At 45.0% G+C, this 17,746-nt stretch overlaps 1 protein-coding gene across 6 annotated transcripts in view; it reads right to left on the bottom strand.

The window, feature by feature from the left end:
• The window catches only part of bol (boule homolog, RNA binding protein), a 49,240-nt gene that overhangs the window by 11,785 nt on the left and 19,709 nt on the right, over positions 1–17,746 (bottom strand). For 3 of the 6 annotated variants that reach the window (XM_084593922.1, XM_084593914.1, XM_084593920.1), the window contains 3 exons: positions 15,133–15,246; positions 9,291–9,329; positions 3,898–4,156 (listed from right to left, as the gene is read on the bottom strand). In XM_084593922.1, coding sequence (XP_084450048.1) covers positions 3,898–4,156; positions 9,291–9,329; positions 15,133–15,246 — 412 coding nt within the window. The remainder of the gene's footprint in view (positions 1–3,897; positions 4,157–9,290; positions 9,330–15,132; positions 15,247–17,746) is intronic. The other 3 variants (XM_084593915.1, XM_084593921.1, XM_084593916.1) reach the window with 2 other exon arrangements.

Genomic DNA, 17,746 nt, shown 5'->3' with positions numbered 1-17,746 from the left:
TTCAGCTAATACAGTGACAGCAATCCCACGAGCGAGTAAAGAATCTTAGGTCCTGAACCACATCTGAAGCATGACAGGTTAAATAAATAAATTATTCAGATGGTCACATTCAATATTGCACAGGATATGTTGAGGAAGCCTTCATTGGCACTTGAGCCAAGTCTTAAGTGCATGAAAAGCTCATGACATAAAAACCATGTTAACAATATTAGAGAACAGCAATTGATAACAACACTGTGCATATCCAGCCATCTTTAGTCAAGTAGTCCAGGATTTGAGAGAATGTAGTTTGGTCATAGCATAGTAGAATGCACCTGCTGTCACTGTATGACAAGTAACGATGACAGAAATGTTGTGTACGCGAACCGACGCACTGCCACACCACCTCCTAGCAAACGGATGCACGGCTGCTTCGGTTGCAATGCTTCCTTGCACCTGCGAGCCGACCGCTTCGGAGAGACCAGCGGGGGTCCCCCCTGCCTGCGCCGACGAGCGGACGTAACCCGAGCCGTGCGTTGCCTCGGAACTGGACCGTCCTCGGGCCATGTGCGCGACCAGGGCACGAGAAGCAATGCCTTCTTTACAGGCACTCGTGCTTCTCTCTTTCCTTCTCTTCACCTCTCTCCCAAAGCACAATAAAGATAGTCTCTACCCAGCAACCGAATCGAGAGGTTCCTCGCTTGGGGCTCCAGCTTCCGAACATAAGAACAAAAAAGGCGGTTTTGCAAAAGCTGTACTGGCAATGTCAGCTCTTGTTGGTGGCAGAGTGACGAAAATGAACAAAGACGAGAGGCAAAATGAAGAACGTTGATTAACCTTTGGGGGCGAAAGGGGGCACTGCCGGTACAGCTGTTGCAAAACCACTTTTTTTCGTTCCCTATCATCACAAATGATGCAGACTTTCACTAACTCTCATATATTCAAGCAAGCACCCAACAAAATGTACAAAAAACGAAAACAAAAAGCCATTAAATGCTATCTCTGCACAGAATTTGAGTGCAAAACAAGTCAGCATTTCATGTAGGGCAAATTCTCTATGACAATGCACACTGGTGCCCATGTGGCTTCCGCACCTACATTCAACACAGTTGCCTTGGCAAGAGGAAACAAAGGAGAGAATTCAAGTTCTGGGCTCGTATTCAGAGTTTTCGCCCTCCTCTTGGTGGAAGCGCTGGAGCCAGATATGGTAGCATCTGAGCCGACATCTGTTTCGGGTGCCTTTCAGCAATCAGATGCAAAATTATAAGCGCTCCGTTTCTCATTCCATTTGCTTTCTGTGCCTGAATCGTAGCGACTGTACGTTAAACTGCAAAAGCAAATTTCTGCCTTGTAGTTACAGGCAGCAGGCTGTCAGCCTACAACCATCCCATTTGCATACTGGTGTCAACATAGCTACTACTTTGTTGTGGCCCCTACTACAGAAAGCTCTTGAAAGAGTAAGGACATCAAGCCTTCAGGTTTTCTGTCTTGGTGATAATGAGGCAGGGGGTTTTCACATCAGAATTGGAAGGATATCCTCCAGTGTGCTTTAACCAATTTGTTGCAGCACTATTTTATGCAAAGAGTTTCTGCTGACTGCAATGTCACATGAAGGCAAGGTAAAAGAAAAGAAGAAAAAGCCACAATTTACATGCGCTAACAAAACGACAAAGTGTTCGCTGCTCTGACACCTGCAGAAAGCACATGTGATATGTCCCATGGTATGCAGTAAACAAAGCAGGAAAATTACCACTGTCCTGTGAGAGCACAGAACTTTTTGCTATTTCGTGCAGCTGCTTCCAACATCGCAGCCTGGTGAAACTGAATATCTAGGCAAAAACTAATGCTACGATTGGGCATGCTGGGGCGCAGATTCAACTCTGTTGTTTCTAAGACCTTGCACACACCATTATTAAAAAAAAAAAAGAAAAAAAAAAAAAGAATCCACATTATACCTTCTCATTAATGTACTTTTATTAGCTTTTGCTATTTGCAATGAAGTGAACCCACCCACACCTGTGTGGACTGCAATCAGATTATCTTTGTTGTTGATGCAATCACCAGTCGTGTGACGGTGACAAGATGGCAACATGAAATGTTATGTACCAAGTGGGCCACTAACAATTTATCTGTTAAAACACACACACACCAAAAAAAGAAATACCGAAGAACTAGTGTCCCTACTCCTTTTAAAAGTGCAGCAAGAGCAAGGGAACTATAAGCAGTTTCCCAAAGCCAGAGAAACAGCTGGAATGATGAGCAACAGGTACAACGAACTGGGTTTTTTGGTTTGTTTACAGGTCATAAATCGTGCATCCAGCATTCACTTGGACGCAACGTTCATAAGCATTGAGTAGCTTTTTTTTTTTTTTTTTTTTCCCGGGTGATGTATTTGCCTTTCGCAGGCCTAAAGAAAAAAGTTGATTTCACACACACACACACACACACACACACAAAAAAAAATTGCCAGTGCTGACAAACATGGTCCATTTCAAATCACGTGCTCCATGTACGAAACATCTGTACAAGTCACAGGAAACTGGACACTCACACTGCATGCACAATGCACTGAGCTCAATGGCCCATCGGAGCCAATGTGAAAGTGGCATGGAGTGCATGCGCTCTCTGGGTGAATGCCATCTTTCTTTATATAAAAGACATATCAATGGATGTGTTAGTCTATAAATGACAGCGAAAAAAGCCCAAAACAACAAAATGTTAGACCCAATAACAGCTTTCACACATTTGGACACAGGCTGCTATTGCAGAAGCTTCCTCCACACAAAGTCGAATTCATGGTTCTACAGTTAAACACCACGAAACGAAGGATTTGATGACATGCTTGCTTTCTGTTGAACGAGTACTCCAAGAGTGGCTTACAATCAATGGACAACAGCCCCAACGACTAAGGACGATCAAAGAAAACCAGGCAGACAAAGCACCAGGAATCAAATATGTTAGCATGCAAACTCGGATAAACTGACAAAACGCCGTCTATGCTATGCCACACAATGACAGAACCCAGTGATAGCTGTTACAATTAGCTATGTAACACCCCTCTCCCACTTCCCATATTGCACTTCCCATGCAATGGCCTCTTGTGCTGTGCCTTATCCTTTCCCGCCGCAACGTGCTGCAATTGCAAACCCTCAATGCATCCCTGTATTTCTCCTTGCCCCAGCTACGTGGAAACACAGCCACTGAATCTCTTGCCCTACATGCTGTGCTTCCATCTCATTCTTGTGAACTTTGGCCCTTACAGCAGTAAGCAACGTTGCACCTGCTACACCATCAGCCCTTACGCGGTCATGAAGCTCCACTTTTTTACAAAGATATGTGTTAATTCCTGCCCCTGTAAAACAGTGAAGCTGTCCCAGACAACACAGCATCAATACTTGCAGTGTGCTGAAAATGTTTGGTTTGGTTTGCGGGGTTTAACGTCCCAAAGCAACTCAGGCTATGAGAGACGCCGTAGTGGAGGACTCCGGAAATTTCGACCACCTGGGGTTCTTTAACGTGCACTGACATCGCACAGCACATGGGCGCCTTGCTTTTCGCCTCCATCGAAAAGCTGCCGCCGAGGCCGGGATTCGATCCCGCGTCCTTGGGAACAGTAGTCGAGCGCCGTAACCACTGCGCCACCCCTGCGGGGTGTGCTGAAAATGTGTAGCTGCCAAAGACCACCAGATGCCTGTGCAGTCTTCATTGCAAGAAGACCCACAGCTGAGTGAGGGAGGAAGTGGAGATGAAGCAGCCAGGCAATGCCTACCACCTAGGTGAGCATTAGTCGAACCATGGCGGCGAAGACCACACACGACAGATACAGACAACACAACGAAAGCTGGCAGCTACAGGCATCACAACGTTGCACTACTGCCAGCGGACACGACGGGGAACCACGCAGAGAGCCCTACCAACCGGACTCACAGAAGCTGCCCAACGACGTCGATGCGGAGACAGAGGCCAGGAGCGAGGAAGGAGTGCCACCACCGTCGTCTTGCTTGCGCACTGGTGTACTTGGCATGACGGCAGCACCTACCTCAGAGCCAGTCTCCACGATGGCTGGATCCTGATACTCCTGACCTTCACAAGGCACTGGACTGCCATTGCTTGTGGGGCTCACCATGGCAGCTGGGTAGAGGTATGCAGGGTGTGCAGCAGCAGGGTGGCTTGCAGCCTGTGAAGAAAGTGTGCTGCAGAGCAAAGCCTGACAACAGCACCTCTTGGGCACACTTTGGTCTTTGAAGGCACAAAACCATTACTGAATACCAAGTGCACTGCAAAAAGCCCAAAGCCAATATTGAAACAAGATCCGGCCTAACATGGCATGCGGTGTCTCAGTACTGCATTTTTTGTTGCCTAAATAAAAAAAAGCATTAATCTAGTACGCCCTGATGGAGGATTGCTATGCATCCCATAAACAACACTAAACCTTGCCCACATCCTGATATCAAACAGGCTTTAATATGGCGGCCATTTGCTTTATCCATTGGACCCAGCTACCTCAAACACCTGCAAAGAAACGGATATAGACAGATAAAAGAAATTAATATTTTGTTTGCAGAACAATTTCCCCTGTTAACAAAATCAAAGCGCATGCATGAAAAGGGGCATAAATAGAATGATGTTTAATAAGAACAGCTTGAAAAACAAAACTATGCAGTTTCTCTCCCACTTTCCCTGTGGCATTGAACTTGAGATTAATCAATAGTTTTCATGCACTGGCATACCTCTCGATCCACTTTACTGAAAACTATGTTGCTATTCTGTCCAAATGTGCAAAACTGAGGTTCTTCATCACAGCTTACACCTAAAGTCTCAGCACAATGGAGAATGGACTTCGGCAAACGACACAGCAGTGTGCCCTTAGGGTTCTGCAAAGTATAGTAATAGCAGTCAACTGAACTAATAGCCCCCGAGATACTGACAAACATTAGCCCTATACTTGTAGTGGAAAGATAACCAAACCATTTTCCTGCATGTATCAATGGTGGCTTGCACAAAGGGCTAGAGGAACAGAATGAAGACAAGGAGAAAGAAAAAAAGAAAAGGAAGAAGAGAGAGCCATCCAGACCTGCAAAGTGTGACTGGTGGTCCCATGTAGTGAATGAAAGTGGGTGGCAGTGCAGTGCCAAGAGCTCAGGAGCAACACATGAAGAACAGCAGCAGCAGCAGTAGTACAATCAGTGGTAGCACGTAGAAAGGAGAGCAAAGGCAGGAAGACAGAGAAGGGGAAACTGGCTTCTGTTCTGGCTCAGTAAGTTCGGTCTCGCAGCAGGCAGGGCTGCCGTGGCCCCGAGTGCATTGCCACCCCGTCCGATTCCTGGGGTGAAGACTGTGCAGCCGCACCAGGAGAAGGTGGTGTCCCACTGGTGTTGCCACCCTACAAGTTGCCAACATCTCATACTCATTTCATCCACTCTGACTGGGGCTGAACTAACAAAATGTTTGTATGTAGTAAACGGAAAGCCATAACAGATCAGTTTTGTATAGCAGATTTTTCTGGAGTGATTTTTACAAAATATGCACGAGTCATTGAGAGCCCATCAAATTTTTGGCACTGGCTGACATGTCTTCACATTGCTGCCTGCTTCTGCCTAGGCTACAAAGTGACACAAGCAATGTACACTCACAATAGCTTATGCAGATGTGGCCACTTATGAAAACTCCCATTGTAAGGTACCAACAGTTACAAACAATCATGCAAAACTTCTCTCTGCTAGCCCAACTCTCACAGATTCTACAACAGGCGGAAGAGGCAGCCATTGCGCTAGCCATGACATCCACGCCCACCATGAAAATCATCTTGGATTATAGAACGGCTACTCTTAACTTTGTCAATGGTTTAGTGTCCCCCAACACCCATCACCTTTTGTGTTCTTGATAACCCCGACAATCCGTCACCTTTATTTGGACGCCCGCACGTGCGGGCTTTCCCTTTAATGAGGAGGCTCACTCCCAGGCCCGAGGTCTCACTTTCCAGGCCGGGGAGGAACAGCCTTCCGCAGATGCTGGGGAGAGCCTGCTGTCCTTTTGTGGCATCGTTAGCTACTACCCTTAACTACTACTGTGAAAATAGAAGAGCTTACGCATCCCCTGCCTCAGCTCTCACAATAACACAAGCTGCCCATTGGTGCAAGCAATAAATGAGCCTAGCCCAATACCCCATCCTTCTCCATGCCCGCTTTCCTGATCAGTTTCCTTCTTCTTGCAAGCTCTGTGGCAAACCTGGTGACTTTCTACACACACTACTCACCTGTCCCACGTTTAGACATCCTCCTTCACCAGAGGTGGCCTTAGATTACTGGAAGCATCTACTCATACTGTTGGTCTAGTTGGTACATGATAAGAGCAGATACACGCCGCAATATGAACAGGACAAAACACAAACACTCAGTCCGTGCATTTTGTTTCGTCCTGTTCATTTTGCGGCATGTATCTACTCTTACCTCCTGGGGTGGAAGCAGGCTCGAGCATTTTGAAGCAGCTTTGGGAGCAGTCAAAGCCATTTTGGAGAAGCTTTGGAGCAACGAAACGAGTTTTGGAGCATGTTAATTATGTTTTGGAGCAGGTTTCTAAGGTCTAATGCTTCTGATAATTGCAGTTTTCTCTTTTCCAAATACAAGATCCCCAATGTGATTCCTTTTTATACAAGCTTGATTAATGCCTTTCCAATTTCGCACTCATCTCTGACAAGACAAAGCCAAAGCACGTAAAGATATACAGTAAAGCACAGGCTGCCCTTAGCAACAAGTTGGAACAGACTAGCTGGTTGCTGGTGCACTTCATATCTGAACACCTACTCTGACCTAAAGTGTTTGCCTATTTTGACTTGGTAGGTCCAAATGTCGAGTCTACCACTTCGATGCGCTCAAGCAGTGCCATTAATTTAGAGTATTAATGGGCATTACATTTGCATTCTCTATCTTGTGCATATCCTTTTCAATCCAATGTCTGTGCTAATAACTTCCTGAGCACTGCTGGAGCGGTAGCAGTTGTCTGCTGTAAGAGTGACGTAGCCATTCATAAGTTCACTTCAGAAATTTTCTACAGCACTCCCGGAGGGATGAACTGAAGACGCGGAGTGTGAAATTATGCCCCAGCAGTCTCTGATGCACCTTAACCAACACCGGATTTTCGGTGAACGCTATCGCTTTAATAATACAAGCTATCCCCTTGCTTTCACTGCAGCTGACATTGCTTTGTCTTTGCAAAGGACTGCAGAGAATGCTGACCCTTTTTACTTTTCTTCACTTATGGGCCACTTTGAGTCTATTTATTAGCCCACAATTGCTTACTCATCAGAATCACCAACTCACGCTTTGTTTTCTGCACGCATGCTTTATCAATGCTCTGCAAATGAGTTGGCAAAATCTAGGAGAATAGCAACAGCAGATTCGCACACTACTGAACATTCAATGGCCCCGCATAGGCCATTGCTAAGGTGCTTTTAAGGTTTGTGTGCTTATTTTTAGCCACAGATATATGGTTGCAATAGGAAGAGAACAGTGGCAGAACTGTCTCTCCAGTGATACGTAACTTGTCACGGGCAGGTACCTCATTCGAAATCTGCCACATTCGTTGGAGGTTTCAGCTGTTTTACTAACCCAATTGAAAAAGTTTGAAAAAGCCCATTTAAGGGCCATTTTGGAAAGTTTCCAGGAGAAATAATTTGATAGAAAGACCTTGTACATTTCAAATCTGTTATTTCCATAACCATTTTCTAAGGAGGTCTTCAACTAATCTCCAAAACAACGAGTTTTCCGGCACAATTTCACAACTGGAATGGTGGTGGCAGTCATAAGACAGCCAACATCATTGGATGGAGGGCATCATCTGAGGTCCACCTCGCATTTTGATCTTGAACTGTATGCCACTGCAAGGCAACATGCAGACTGTGTGCGAGCAGCGAGCACGCCGTCTGCATGTTCTTACAGCGAGCACGCCGAGAGCGAAAAAGACAATGGTTATGTGCGAGCTGTTTGTCCCAACGCTGCTACATTGCCACACCATGCATGACACAGCCACTACAGGTGCCTTGAAGAGTCAACGCTAGCGCACGTCTAGAAAGTTCCCTAGCTAGGAAGTGCCCCCTTAAGGAAAAAATGTGTGTGCATCCGCATGGCACTAATAAATGCTGTGACTGCATGGACTACTTCACAAACTTGAAACCAATGAGAACCATTATCATGAATATCACAGTGCCACAGAGAGGAACGTAAAGTAAGTATTCTGTGAGATTACCTATTCAATCTGTCAACCGTTTTTGTGTCATTCAACAAAAGAATGTTACAGAATCATGAATGTTTATAGAGATTGTATATTCAATGTCCCCCTTTGCTGCAAAAGATAATACAAATATTGCAGTAACGTAATTGGGAAAAGTCCGTCAATTTTCGTGGCATACAATTTTTGCGCAAGACTCGAAAGTTTCTAGAGGACAGAAGCCAAGATTAGACATAAATGTAGGTGAAATCACCTTGCAAATGCGCTCGGTAAATCCTCATTATCTGCGGTTTGGGGAGAAATATTTTGCAATCACACTGGTTATGCAACTGTGACCGTACCGCCACAACTACCCACAAGTGGGATAGGGAGAGAGGAAAAGGTTGAATGACTGGAGACACCTACCTGTTCCCTCTCTTCATGCCACCCATGGAAAATTGGCTTTGTCTTACGTCACTGACAGCGACAAAATCAAGCAGACAACACAGCAACACTGCTTTTCCCAAGTGGTCTTTGTCGTCATAATCCTGTCTATTCTGCTTCAGAACGCCAACTGTTGAAGTGCTTCATGGTGTGTTGTCAGAAAATCAAAGGCTTAAGAGGCTACTCCTTCCGCACTGTAGAGGCGTTGTCAGTGCAGGTGCACATTACGCTGTCAATGCATTTGCTTGTTGTGACCATATACGTTCATCATTCATGGAAGTTAGGAGTTTTACTGTTATGAAACTTTCATATAATCCAGCTAAGTTTTAACAAAAGCAGCGCTAGACAAAAATATATTTTAACCGAGCTTGAAAGGCTTTATTGAAGGGCCTGACTACTTGTTAAAATTTGTTTTTTTTTTTTAGAAAGAGATGCCAGGCGGGACCTGAAGGGTTAGGTACCATTTGAGCTTTCTGCCTATTAACAGTTTATCCAGATAAACTACTAGGTATGATCTGAAGCAGAAATAAAGAAAGAAATGTGATAATCGCGGTAACAAAGCAAGCACCACGTCTTCCAAATAGAATTTTGTTGGTGAAAGCATAGGTGCGGAATGAAGCTAGCCATTTGCAAGAACAAGAACAGTGCAACTGAAAACTTACCGGTGCAGCCCACCTCCACTGCCCGTTTGGTGCACTCCACTGCAAAAACAAAGAACATTGAAAACAAAACACAAAAATTAACTGTGGTTTAGCTTGTGGTTAAACCTGGAGTTACGTGAGAGCAATCTGCATGGCTACGTTTAGGATCAGCTTGAAAGTAAAGACATGGCTTTTGCACACAGAAGTTTACTATATGGTTCCAGCTTTATTTATGCCATAGGGAAATCACCTCATGTATGAGCATCACTTGCCTCTCGTCGTTGACCATTCTAATTCGGGTGTGGAAGACTTCTAGTGGTATGACATAGTCTCTACTCTGGGGCACACCGCTTTCACAAAGTTCGAATGAGCCTTCTGCCCTAGCAACTCGCTGTCATTGTTCACCTCTACCAACTACAGAGTTATCCGTCTTCTCCTTCCAATTCTTTCTTCGTTCCGGACAGGCACGACGAAATAGCAAGGCTGTGGCCAATGTAGCTCTCGCTATGTATTAGCAGCCACATCCTCTTTTTTTTTGATGCTACTATTGCTACAGAAATCAGCAGGAACGAAAGTATGACGACAAAATTACTATTCAATCTTGTTAGCACAAATAGAATGAAAGGAGGGAGCTTAGGGGCTGTGAAGAAATTTAAATATTATTACAAATACAATGTAATCTAAAACAATGCAGAGGAATGAACCTATAGACAAGCGTCAGCCCGTGACGTCAATGGAGATGCGGCGGCGCTGGCGACAGCAGTGACTTTCGTGGTGTAGGCAAAAGCCTGAACCGTCTGCATTGGATGCGCGACGCTTGCTGCATTTTCGGGCATAATTCCCGATATTTCTGCAAGCTGTGGTGCGGTTGATTGCGCCACGAGGCACAAAAAAAAAAAATGGCACTTGTTTTAACATGTTTTTTTGCGGTCGGATAAATATGAGAGCGAAAGGCAGTGGCGTTGAGCGCGACAAGTAGACTTTGGTGACGGATTACCGTCGCGGCTAACGTGCGTTGCACTTCTGCACTGCAACTAGATGAGTTCGTTTGCAACCCTTAATTGTCGCGATTACTTTTCGGCGGCACGACGAAGAGCGCAATAATAATAAATGTCGGCAGCTCGTGCCCGTTTTGATATACTATAAAGTCATAAGAAGTTTAGACGCGATATTCCGTGTGCGTATGATCCCGCAGGAAAGCTGCACTAGCTGCATTCACCTGCAGTATTGCCCGTGTATATATTCAAGCAGAAAAAGACACAAAAGCTGCTGCGAAGGTAACTGCAATTACATTGAGCGGTCACTCCAGCGCGATATTGCCGATATAACAGGCCCGCGGACTTAATTGTAAAGTAGCTTTCGCGCGTTTCGAGCGACTCTTCATCACCGGTTCTATAGTAACATCGTTGTGATCCGGGCAGTCCCGCAGCGTTATTTCTCATAGTCTTAAATTTTCTCATAGTATACGGTACATGGAGTTTAATGTCCCAAAGTGGAATCGGCCATGAGGGGCGTAAAATAAGCATAATAGATGACGCGCATTTAAAAAAAAAAAATTACAAGTATATTAAAAAAAATCAGCAGATCATGCAAATTTCGCTGCAAGCGATCGTGCAGAACGTTATAATTTGGATCTGCACTCATGCGTCTCTCCTAGAGAGCAAATAGAATAAAAATGAGAGCATTTATTCTCTCAGGCCTTCATGTATATATTAACCTGTGAATGACCTTGGCTACGTATGTAAGATGAGACAGACGTCAAACGTCTTTTTTATCAAGCAGGCGAAAACAGGTTGGCAGCGCACTATGCGAACATATTACAATTACTAAAAGATTGAGTTCTTATTAAATATGAAATTCTATGACTTAAGTTGGTGGTAAAGTGAGCTAGAAATGTAATTTCTAGTTCACTATATATAGTTGCCGATAATAATGTTCCTTAAGTGAAAGTGCTTGAACCAGCTAGAAAGGCACGCAGTCAAAAAAGTCGGCATTTGAAAACACACTTCCAGTCATTCACATCGTCGTTCTCCTTGCATGCGCTAGGAATAGGCCCGAGAGTAGAGCAATGTTGACATTAGTCTTTGCGCTTTCTCGTTTTAATTTAACTTAATCCCTCACTGCAGTCGCCTACGCACCGTAGCCGCGCGCTGCTGAGGCCACGGATAAGGAAGCCAATGCAGCGCTTTTCGCCAGGTAATTCCAGCAGTAATCGGCTGATAACGTGCTGAAATACTCTCCAGGCATAAACCAAACTATTTATACGCAGAAGCGAAGCTTACGCTTCTGAATATTCGCACGCGCGAACTGATTTCGAAGGCAGCGTCGCCTGGCGCAGTGTAGGCACGCTGCGCTTTTTGCCTACACCCCATGTCGCTGCCGATCGCAGCGCCACCTTTGTTTACAAACATGACGCTTGTCTATAGGCCCCACACAGCAGGGGGCCTACTTCTCACATAGCCACTGCCACTATATAACCGCTGTGCCACCGCTACTCTGTTTTCAGCTATCCAAGCCTACACTTGTTAGCTGTCTTTCCTTTATTTACTCCACTAGTGCCTTCTCTTTCTCTATACCTGTACCACCTTCATAGATCCATAGCCACCTTACTTGCAGTCGCATGCTGCGCTTTGCCCTAAATTCATTGAAAACCTGGCTTCTTCATGCAGCTTCTGACCCAACCAATGAAGGTCAGTTTAGCTACCCTGAAGAGCTGAGCAATAAAAACAAAATTCACACAAACGATTTTCAACATGAGGTGCCCCCTGAAGCAGAATTTGAAGTTTCCCACAGAATTTTGCAGAATCTATATTCTCAATCCCCAGAACATTAGACTTTCCACTGCAAAAAGTTAGATGCCCTAAACATGAAAAATGGCACCTTAGGGTAACAGAGTGAATCGCAAGAGAAGGCAAACATAGGAGGCAGTGGCAGAGAGCCAAGTGGGCAGATGAGAAGGAATGTTTGCGGGCGGTAAGGTGGCCGCAGCTGTGCAGGACAGGGTCAGTTACAGGTCAGTAAGCAGGGTTTTTGTTCTGCAGTGGGCACATTTGGGATGATGATGGTGGGCATAGTGGTCCAAGTTACAACTGAAGCAGCGGTGGTGGTCTTAACATGTTCACTATATCGCAGGTCCGTACTGAATCACGACATACATTAGTAGTGCTTGCGAGCGGGAAAGTTGGCTAGATGACTCCGAAGTTTCGGGGGAAGAAGGGGAATGTGTGAGTGTTCCGTCGGTGGTGCTCAACAGGAAGGAGGTGATACTGCTTCGTTCGGACAACATGACAAAAAGATAGACGAAATTTGTCATTATTTTCGTTTTATTTTCGCATTTTTTTCTTAATCTTTTGTCGTCTTCTATTTATTGTAACCCTATGTTTTTGAGATGCATTCTTCTTCGTATCACAAATACCAGCCAGTTGGTAGCGAGCGCATCATCGGTGTGAATGTCTTACTTTAATCGCTTGTGTGTGTGTTGTGTTTGTGTATAACTATGCAGCGTCAGAGGTCTTCGGACACGACATACATGTAGGCTGTGAGGACACAACAGACCTGAAATCTAATACACAGTAAAAGCTCGTTAATGTGAACTTTTTTTCCCAGTCCCGCGAAGTTCGAATTATCGAATAGCCTCGAAAAAATTGACAAGAACCATTTGCATTACAGTAAATTTACTGTATTTACTTGCGTAACGACCCCTCGTAATGAAACTAACTCCCTACTTTTCCCACAGAGGATTTGAAAAAGTGCTAGTCATCAGCACATCCCTCACTCCGTTGCATACCACAGCGCATTTCTTGGCACTGTGCCAAGATGCTGTGTAGCAATAACATCAGGGTGTGTGTAGCTTTTAATGTTAGCTCTAGCTGGAAGGAGAGGGGCGACTTTGCAGACTGCCAGAGATGTGCAAGCCTCGTTTTAACTATGTCCGCTTTAATCATTCTCCACTTGTGGTGAGCACCGTCCACTCCCAAACGGGTGAAGCAAACACCTTTCAAAGAGAATGCCGCTAAAAGTCGTCGTCATGATCACGACTGACCATGTGCTTGCGTTGGCTGATGGGAGGAAGAATGGACAACTGTTGCAGAAAAAAAAAAAAAAAAAAAAGTTTCCCGTGTATAACGATTTCGTTTTTGATTTGGAGACCAGTAGCACCTGTCCCATGTATAGTCTTTCATGGGCGTTGGCTGGGACCGCCCAGACAGAAATACCTATCAGTATTTCCGAATTATTGGGACTCATATTAACAAGCATTTAGTTGTAAGTTTTAGAGGTTGCGGGGAAGAGAAGAGCAGGAAGCCGCTGCCGCCAACCTCTACCCTCCGCGCTGCCAACCACCGCACTGGTCAGGGCACCATTTAGGCTTTATCCACTCTTCCATGGTTTTACATGGTTTCATCATAAGTCTCCGTTTTGGATGTGCACGGCTTCTAACCCTGCCTCCCTACTGTGGAGGCGTTCTTGGGCCATGTGCTCGGCACCAGGCCGCTCAGACACGGCAGCACATAGTTCGAATGATCCATAGTGGAGCCGACTCGCGTTCAAATTATCAACTTTTTATACACGTCTTTATAGAGCTTGACCGGACCAAGTAGTATAGTTCAAATGATCCGGAAGGTTGAATTATTGAGGTTTGAATTAACGAGCTTTCAATGTATATTAAACTCAAAGGACAGGGAAATAGCTTGGAACACTGATAACCACCTATACCAAAAACAGCAATAGATAAGCTCATTATCATCATCAGCCTGACTATACCCACTGCAGGGCGAAGGCCTCTCCCATATGAAATGAGCGAGAATGCACAGCATCCAAGCTAGCGACACAATTTTTAGCGATGTGCGTGCCGCCTGCCAGCAACACCTGGCAAGTCTAACCTGCTTCGCATTGAAGCCGCTGCCCACACTGCTTGGGAACTACCCACTGCCTGTTATAAGATGCAAATATAATAATGACATTTTAGATTAAAGTATGGTTGATTGCCCACAAGGCCTCTGGCTTCAAACAACAAGCAAGGGCTGTCTCAAAATATTAGTAGGTTAGGTAAGCTTCATTGCAAGACAGCTACGTGGCATTAAAAATGAAAACAAGAAACCAAAGACCATCCTCCAGCATACCCCACGTTCACCTATTCACGTGGCTTCAGAATGCCACCACCAGGTGTTTGAGGTTATGCAGGCCACCCGCTTCTGTGTGCAAAGTGTGCGCAAAGGGTGATCAAAGAGCACCATTAGGTGAAGTGGCATATGCAGGAGCGACAGCAGACCAAATTGTAGATGATTACACAGGGCGACATTTCTAGACTTTTACAAAGGATTCTGATGAGGATAATCCCTGCTTGGTATTGCCGTATTTACTAGAATGTACTACTAGAAGAAGAATGTATTTACTAGAATAAAAAAAAAAGATATTTGAGTAAATATAGTAGCAATCATTTAAAATGTCCGGGTTCAATATCTGTGCTTGACTGTATCGTGTCATGTGATGAAGCCTTGAGATAGCTCAGTAAGTTTGAAGAGCCTCCAAAAAGCACATAAGCAATGTCGCTACCACCTCCAACTGCTGCTGGAACAAACTATTTTTGCTGGAGGTTCACTTGCGGGTCACTTCGACATTGCACCCAAGAAAACTGAACGGTGGCCACTGAATGGGCATTTCTGGAGCCGCAGCCAACTGTGGCTCCAAAAATGGATGCCGTAGTGGGGTTGTATCAAGCAGCTTCTGCTTATCTCACGGTCAGCGCATTCTTAACAAAATCGAACATGCAGAGCATAAAAAATAAATTCAGCTTATCAACAATTCCGAACTAAGTGCAGCATTTCACTGGAGCAATCTACATGAAGCAGCTCCATATGCCTACCAAATTTGGGTAATGGAAAGTCTGCTGTGGGTAGTAGACAGGCGGCTGGTACACAAGTGGATATCCAGCCGTTGTAGTTGCCGTGCTGGCTGCAGCTACAGCAGCAGTGGAAGCCTGCAAGACAGAAGTGGTAAAAGAAATGCTTGCGAAAAAAAATCCAGTAATAAAAACCAACTATAGTTTGACTCCAAGAATTCCCAATCGTGCAGTGACTAACTTCCCAAATAACCTTGGAAAGGAACAAAGACAGCATAAAGACAAATGGGCTAATGGCTTTGCCTTTTGATGCGACCTGTGCTCACAGTTAACATAATTTGCTCACGTGATACTGACATCCCAGGCCAGGCTACAATGCTATTAAAGTGGTATTCGGATGCCTCTCCGAGTGAGGATGACTGCACACATGCATTGCCTTCAAGAGGCCAAGGTGTGATGTAGGTTCCAGTTGTGCTCGAGTGGTAAATAATAGGACTGTCCAGCTGGCAAAAATGATCCCCTTTGAGTATTTTCCTTTTTCTCTGGCACAGCCTGAGGCGCACTTTCCTTGCGTCCGGCAAAGTTTGCAATTGGCGTTTTGCGTGGTGCCCATGCACGCATTCCTAGTTTCAGCTGGCAGTAGCATGTAGCTGCTGGCTACCCATGTGCTACACGGGTAGCTGCTGGCTACCCGTGTGCATGTTCTACTGGAATGCGATGTTTGCGCAACTTTCTGCGCAACCCCATGCCAAGGTCCCCCTAGAATACACCAATTGTTTGAAAGCAAGCAGGGGGAGGAGAAAATACTCTCTAACCACATACATTGTGCCAATCCACTGTCACCAGGTCCAAATGGGCAGTGGATTTGTCAGGGTGTCTAGCAAACCACTACTTTAAAAATCCCCGACTTTTCCAGGTTCTCCCTGATTATTTCAGGTCAAATTCCCTGATGAGTGAAGAGGCTAAAAAATGTAGCTGCTGATGACAATGAGCATAGATGAATAATTCCCAACAAAAAGCTATTTATTAACCATATTCTGCAATTTACAATAGTGAAAGGCTGTTATTAGTGTTATTGGCGGGTAAAAAACGTCGCAAGTTTACTGGAAATTAAAAGCGCACTAACGCCACCCTCAGCAGAGCTCTTCACTACTACCAGTTGCGAAATTTCCTATAGGCCGCATGTATAAAAAAAAAAGCGATTTTGATTGGTTGAAATTCGGGTGTATATAGGGTGCCTCGATGTGAGGCACCCTAGGTCTCGACCGGTCTCGAGAAAGAGAGCGCTTCTCTTTGCGCACTCTTAGCGAATATTTTTAAAGATTACCAGATAAGGGGAGACGAAAGTATATTAGGACGGTGGAAAATGGTCAAAAATCGATTTTGAGAAAAATTCATTTTTCAGAATGTTTATCCTTTCGAGCATCTGCAATCAAATTATTAACGCTGAATTCGGTCAGGAAATGCGATAAAATCAGCTTTCAAAACGTCACGGTAGCCACGAAATGTCCCCCGAAAAGAGAAATTGTGTTCGAAATTCCCCCGCACGCCGCGAGTGTTTCAGCCCGCCAATCATCGCCATCTTGGCTTGGTGTAAAGCTGCTTTCTTTGTGCGCAATTTTATATCAAAATGCCTTCGATCAAGCAGACTTGCTGCATACTTGCTGCGTGCGCTGGTTTCCCGAACACCGTTTCTGGTCTCTGATTAGCTCTCACGCGGCGCGCTAGAAAGCACGCCGTAATCGGCGCCTTTTTTCTGTTCTTTTTTTTTTTTTTTTTTCGTTTTATGTTTGCCGTTGTGGCCGTCGCTTAATACGTGTCTCCGCTCGCGCTCGTGTTTCTCGATGCACCGCTTTGTGCAGAATTTTTCCTTGCGATCAAGATGCCGGAAAACATGAGCAAGCCTGTCTCAAAATGTTTGAGCAGTCCTCTCAGAACAAAGGAGGCATAATTTTACACCAGGTACTAGGTTTCACGGTCTGTGCTCATGCCGCTTGGCCTTCAGCTTAGCTTTCAGCACCATGCAATGATTTCACGAAGCCTTGGCCAGCATCAAGCACGAGTCATGCCCGTATTTTTTTCACTACCCCCTTGTGCAGGGACACTCAGCACTGGTTATAAAAAAGCCGCAGAGGAGGGCGATAATCATGTGCAGTCTTACTCGCACGGAGGCCACCTGCAGACAGACCGGCGATCCCGTTTGCCACTGGCTCTTTGTTTTACATAGACTAAAAGTTATAAGTTAAACCCTAGGTACTCGCCGTAAATGAAACAGCACGATTTAAATCAGTCCAATAAAGAAAGCTTAGCATTGCACCATGCCCAGTACAGAACAAAATCCTTGCTACAGTCGCTATCTTGGCTCAACTGTGCCATCACCTACAGCAAGCAAAAATTTCCAATACCCTTGACATTTCCAGAATGCTCAACCACTACCACTGTCGAGCTTTCCGTAATGAGCCAAACAGCATAAGAACATTCCCAAGCACAATTTCAGGGCCAATCATTTGGTTTAAAGTTTATTTATTTAGAATTAGTGTCATTCCTACTACAAAAATTGCTATCTGTTATGCTACCCCCTACAGGAAATAAGACAGCTGTCCTGAAAAGGTACAGTCCATTGGCAAGAAAGCACGAA

Source organism: Amblyomma maculatum, chromosome 2, assembly GCF_055883805.1.
Source record: "Amblyomma maculatum isolate TAMU_Amacu chromosome 2, ASM5588380v1, whole genome shotgun sequence".
Taxonomy (NCBI): Eukaryota; Metazoa; Arthropoda; class Arachnida; order Ixodida; family Ixodidae; genus Amblyomma; species Amblyomma maculatum.
This window is presented reverse-complemented; position numbering and strand designations above follow the sequence as displayed.